Consider the following 6,523-nt stretch of genomic DNA (forward strand, 5'->3'; position numbering starts at 1 on the left):
CGTCATTCCAATGCAAATTATAGAATTTTTACTTCAGATATGAAATTAGCGATCTGAAAAACTTAGGAATACCAACTTTTGTAAAAATTTGAATCATACACATTGACGTTACCGAATTTTTTCTACCAAGAGGCAGTGTCGAACTACTGTGCGAGAAGCGTGGGGAGTCGGACGCTGTTGGAAAGGACGCGAGCGTTGGCGGGATTTGCCAGGATAGCGTGAGGGGATCGGGAGTAGAGAGGGGGGGATGGGTGAGTTATACGTAGTTATACTATATAGCATAAGTACATAGGTAGGTCGTGGGTGGGGAGGGTGAAACGAACACACGAACGGCGGCGAGGTACACCGAATGCTCCCGCGGCGTTTCAGTCCGGTCTAGTCCGTCGTTGCGACACGTTTGCCGCGCGGTTTCGTTCCGAGAGCCGATACAGAATTTCGTTTCGCTACTCCGAGCGGTCTGTTCGCGGGTAAAGTGCGTGCATGTGCTCGTGATACAAGGACCTATCAGGGATGGAGTGAAGTGTAAAAAAAAAAGCCAACCATGAGCACGATGACGAGACGCTGGATCATTCACGGCCTGCTTCTCCTTGGATATATTCAAGGTTCGAAGTCTATAAAAATATTTCTAATTTCGTTACAACGGTCGATCGACCAGACACGCGGATTTTGTTTTGTGGGCTGCCGTTCCCATCCACTGTTCTTCGTTAGGCGCACTTGGCGAACGACTTCCGTCCCAAAACGCTTATTAGTTTTTGTGATTAATAATGTTTTCAAAATTTAATAATGTTTCAAAATTTTGTGATTTTCTGGTAAAATAGTTTTGTCATAAAAGGAAATTTATAAAAATCACTTTCTGTGCTTTTCATGGAAGACACTTGTTATTCATTCCTCTTTGAACCTTGGCGTTTACTCGCGAGGGGTACGTGTAGTCACGTGCGCACTTCTGGCATTTGGTACCGCGTCAAGGCAAACCGATTCGTTTTTCCCCTGTCATATTTCCCAATAATCTTTCCTATTTTATCACGCATCACCGTTCGATGTCGACATACGAGCATTTCCTATCTATGCATATAAAATGGAACGCGTTTTGCACCGGTTACGTTGTTCCATCCCATTAAATGTACTACAGGTGATATACACGCCAAGTACGTACGAATTTATATGTTTGATTCTCAATGATTTTATTCGTCCTTCGCAGAGGTTAATTTATGTGACACTCTTTTTATTATTCACGGGTCAGGCGTTCTGCGAATCGGCCCGCGCGTTCACGTCGTTCGGGACGCTCCCCTTTAAAAAAGCACCGCGACAGATGTAAGTCACTCGTTTAGGACAAGTGATTATGGCCAACACGCATAAATATTTGCTTGTAAGTTTCTTCGTACTCATGTATAGAATACATAAAAATATGTATCGTTTCTAAATATTTGAGTTAAAGAAATTTTGGTTTTGTTAAGTAGATTCGCTAAAGTTTATATAGAGAGAGATTGCTTAAACTCTGTTAGTTCCTCAAAAAGGCACATTTTTTCTCATGTATCTCTCAAAATTCTTCTATTCCGGTTAGATTTCTGTGTTGTTTCCGTTGAAATACTTCTTCTTCAAGTGTCCTGAAGCGGAATTGATGCATGATTCATGCATTTATGCGATATAAGTAGACATATAAGTGTTTAAGCCGATTTTCAAAAGGGCGACCATTTTCCTATTTAGATTTCAATTAAAACCCGAATAAGTTTTGGGTTTAAGTAATCAAAAGATCGACAAAACTTGTTTGACATTGTCGCTAGGACTCTTAGGTCAAACGTTGTAAATGTCCTATCTTCATCGCCAGTGTGGTTTTGCGCACTGGTTTTTTGTAGTACTTTGGACCAAAGTCTGTTTGTCTTCTAATATAAGAGTCATGCTTCGATAGGACGCAGTTGTCTGTTTTCTAATTTGCTTACAATCACGTTCTGGTTCAGCGAAGAGATATTTCTGATTCTCTAGTTTAGCTATAATTATAAAAATGTGACGCTCAGTGAATTGGTTTATGAGTCTGAGGTATTTCATTGTCTCAAACATTTCAGTTGTCCTGGAATCCACTATAGCCAGTGTGGTCTTGTAGTTTTTGTTTTACTTTGGGCCCAAGTGTTTTTTCCTGTAATCTAAGAGGCCTATTTCAATAAGAGTTGTCCCCATTAGGCTAATTTCCTTACAAGAACAGTAATATTAATGCCAATGTTCATTCGTTCCTGTTCAAATCTTTATTTTGAGATTCCTTATGAATTGCTTTCACTAAATAATCTGGAAGTAATAATAATCCCCCAAAAAATTAACCCTTTCATGAAAAGGTAAAGAAATGGGCAAGTTTGAGATGTCTGATCCCTATAATCAACTACAGTAATAATAATCGATCTAATGTTATCCATTTATCTATGACGATCATTAGAAGCAGACACGTTCGACGATGTCACTGTCCGTTTTGCGGTGCAACGAGTCGCGGCTAATTTGATCTCTTATCGGATTACTAGCCTCCTCCTTCTCCACGGGACTTGCTTAAGGAAACACACTATTTGCCTCGAGTGGTTCTTAGCGATTTTCAAAAGCAACGAAGCAATGGAGATTTTATTCGAAACCCGAGAGGCACCGCGGACGTATAAAGTTTTTCCCAGGTGGAACAAAGTATAGCGTAATGAGAGAGAAAAATAGATAAGACCAGGAATTGATGCATGATTCATGCATTTATGCGATATAAGTAGACATATAAGTGTTTAAGCCGATTTTCAAAAGGGCGACCATTTTCCTATTTAGATTTCAATTAAAACCCGAATAAGTTTTGGGTTTAAGTAATCAAAAGATCGACAAAACTTGTTTGACATTGTCGCTAGGACTCTTAGGTCAAACGTTGTAAATGTCCTATCTTCATCGCCAGTGTGGTTTTGCGCACTGGTTTTTTGTAGTACTTTGGACCAAAGTCTGTTTGTCTTCTAATATAAGAGTCATGCTTCGATAGGACGCAGTTGTCTGTTTTCTAATTTGCTTACAATCACGTTCTGGTTCAGCGAAGAGATATTTCTGATTCTCTAGTTTAGCTATAATTATAAAAATGTGACGCTCAGTGAATTGGTTTATGAGTCTGAGGTATTTCATTGTCTCAAACATTTCAGTTGTCCTGGAATCCACTATAGCCAGTGTGGTCTTGTAGTTTTTGTTTTACTTTGGGCCCAAGTGTTTTTTCCTGTAATCTAAGAGGCCTATTTCAATAAGAGTTGTCCCCATTAGGCTAATTTCCTTACAAGAACAGTAATATTAATGCCAATGTTCATTCGTTCCTGTTCAAATCTTTATTTTGAGATTCCTTATGAATTGCTTTCACTAAATAATCTGGAAGTAATAATAATCCCCCAAAAAATTAACCCTTTCATGAAAAGGTAAAGAAATGGGCAAGTTTGAGATGTCTGATCCCTATAATCAACTACAGTAATAATAATCGATCTAATGTTATCCATTTATCTATGACGATCATTAGAAGCAGACACGTTCGACGATGTCACTGTCCGTTTTGCGGTGCAACGAGTCGCGGCTAATTTGATCTCTTATCGGATTACTAGCCTCCTCCTTCTCCACGGGACTTGCTTAAGGAAACACACTATTTGCCTCGAGTGGTTCTTAGCGATTTTCAAAAGCAACGAAGCAATGGAGATTTTATTCGAAACCCGAGAGGCACCGCGGACGTATAAAGTTTTTCCCAGGTGGAACAAAGTATAGCGTAATGAGAGAGAAAAATAGATAAGACCAGCGTAACGTTGAGTGTGATAAGAAAATGGAATGTCGTTCTACTCCCCCTGGTCGTAGACCGTTTTAACGTGAAAATTATCGAGCGGGAAACATTTTTAATCACTATTGCCGGATGATATCGTCGTTTCCCTGTGGCTCGAAAGAAAAGTTAGAAGCCTGGCAAAAAGTGGCCCAAGGTCGTGTAGCAATCGTTGAACGCTTGTCCGAGCGTAGACAATTGGGTAAGAAAAAAGTGGGATGGGGTAGTCGGTAGGCAGTGACCTTAAAACGTCTTAATTAACTTTTTGGTTCGCGCGGTCGACATTTCTAGCACGCCTGCTACCCGGCGTTGTTTTTGCACGAAATTATACCTGGCTGCCTACCTACCTACCTAGCTACCTACCTGCCTTCTGCCTTCCACGTAGCTCTTCCAACGGATCCCCACTCGTTAGGTATTTGGGGCGTAATTAATGTGTCCTCCAAGGACACGAGCAGCGTCTGAAAAAATATCGCGTACGCGAGCGCTGCGCTTTCTAATAAAACGTATAATTAAAGCCGGATTTTCTGCCTCGAAAACCAGAGAGTTCCAACGTTGATATTTCAAAGTTCATACGAGGAAGGAATAATTTAGGGAGGGGAAATTTCCTTACGCACAAGCGTATAAACGCGTATCGATGTTCCCATGAATAAATGCGAACGATTCTGTACGACGACTGTTACGAGGATCGTTAAAAATTTAGCTTCCTATTATTAACAAACGAGGCTGGCTATTAAACGACTTTACTAAAATTCGATGCGCCACGATTGCCGTCGTAAGAAGTAAGAAACGAGGGGAGGAACTTGGCAATGGTTGGGAGAAAAGAATTTTTCCATGCCGCTGTCTCGTTTAATAGCCGATGTAATTCGTTGTAATATGCTTCCTGTATTGTCTCCGCATTCGAATGCCCTTTTCTAGTTTCATACCTGGTTTCGTTCGTACCTAAGGATTTCAATTTCTTTCTTTTCGTTTTTACTTTATGCAATTCTCACACGGATTGAAGCATGCCTCCCGAGACTTCCCTCCTTTATCTTCAGATCCAACTGATCTTGACTTTTAGTCACTTTATGATTGGAGAACCAATAACGACACTTCTAGATTTTCTCCACCAGGTCTAATTAGCATATGGAAAAATAGAATCAAGGTATTAACTCATCCAACAATCAGTGCAACACTTTTAGAGGCGATGGCACTAGGAGTGTTCATCTTGTCAGAAGACAACCATGCTTTCTTCTTAACTTATGGTCATTTTATGATTGGAGAACCAATAACGACATTTCCTTAATCAGATCTAATTAGTATATGACAAAATAGAATCAACTCATCCAACAATCAATGTAACACTTTTGGGACAACCACGCCTTTCTTCTTAACTTATGGTCATTTTATGATTGATGAACCAATAACGACACCTCCTCAACCAGATCTAATTAGCATACGACAAAATAGAATTAACTCAACCAACAATCAGTGTAACACTGTTGGAGGCGATGGCACTAAGAGTGTCCATCTTGGCAGAAGACAACCACGCCTTTCTTCTTAACTTATGGTCACTTTCTGATTGGAGAACCAATAACGACAGTTCCTCAATCAGATCTAATTAGCATACGACAAAATAGAATCAACTCAACCAGCAATCAATGTAACACTTTTGGGATAACCACGCCTTTCTCCTTAACTTCTGATTGGAGAGCCAATAACGACACTTCCAGATGTCTCAACCAGGTCTAATTAGCATAGAGCAAAATAGAGTTAACAGGTATTAATTCATTCAACAATCAATGTAACACTTTTGGAGGCGATGGCATCAAAAGTTTGTCTACCAACTCTATCTATATAGTCAGAGGACAACCACTTCTAGTCATTTTATGATTGGCGAACCAATAACTTCCTCAACCAGAACTAATTAGCATAGCGCAAATAGTAGTAGTAGAGTTAACAGGTATTAACTCATGCAACAATCAGTGCAACACTTTTGGAGGCGATGGCACTAAGAGTGTCCATCTTGTCAGAAGACAACCATGCCTTTCTTCTTAACTTCTGGTCACTTTCTGATTGGAGAACCACTAACGACACTTCCAGATGTCTCCACCAGATCTAATTAACAGGTATTAACTGATTCAACAATCAATGTAACATATTTGGATGTGCTAAGAGTGTCTTTCCTAACTCCATCTCGTCAGAAGACGACTGCTCCTAATACGACTTTACTAAAATGTATTTAAAGGAAATTCGTACAGGTGTCCATCCTGTCTGACGATTTCATAGATCTCGTCGTTTTCGTAGAAACATTCGCGTGTTACGAGTTACAACGATTAACCGTCGTCGCCGGGTTGCATAGTTTACCCGTGGAAACTTCGCTGGGTAAAGTTGTTAGGCTCGAGTCCCTGTTAGCTTTTGAGGTACGGCCGGTACACGGGACGCTATTGTTTTACCAGGTGTGCGTAAACCTGCAATTAACACGTCGATTAATGCAAGTTGAATTAAACGCTTCCTTGGAATATACATTGAATTATTATCTCACTGTTTAGGCTGAAATGTGCGTTTGGTCGTTGAAGATTCTACGCGTTTTAAGGATGTATTGGCTATACAGTCAATCCCAAAAGTTTATGTACCTTAGAAAAACGCATTTCCTATAATTAAAAAGAAATCAGACGTTGGAAGAATAATGCTAATAACAAATAGCTACGTGCTAAAAAGTATAGAAGGAAATATCCAATTAAGTATTGACGCTGA

The 6,523-nt window shown here is 39.9% G+C and overlaps 1 protein-coding gene across 2 annotated transcripts in view; it reads left to right on the forward strand.

The window, feature by feature from the left end:
* Positions 1 to 343: 343 nt before the first annotated feature.
* The window catches only part of LOC108627418 (uncharacterized), a 141,332-nt gene continuing 135,152 nt past the window's right edge, over positions 344 to 6,523 (forward strand). For both annotated transcript variants that reach the window (XM_018028657.2, XM_018028660.2), the window contains exon 1: positions 344 to 602. In XM_018028657.2, coding sequence (XP_017884146.1) covers positions 542 to 602 — 61 coding nt within the window. In that variant the 5' untranslated portion in view covers positions 344 to 541. The remainder of the gene's footprint in view (positions 603 to 6,523) is intronic.

This window comes from Ceratina calcarata, unplaced genomic scaffold, assembly GCF_001652005.2.
Source record: "Ceratina calcarata isolate Rehan_Ccalc_2016 unplaced genomic scaffold, ASM165200v1 scaffold470.2, whole genome shotgun sequence".
Lineage (NCBI taxonomy): Eukaryota > Metazoa > Arthropoda > Insecta > Hymenoptera > Apidae > Ceratina > Ceratina calcarata.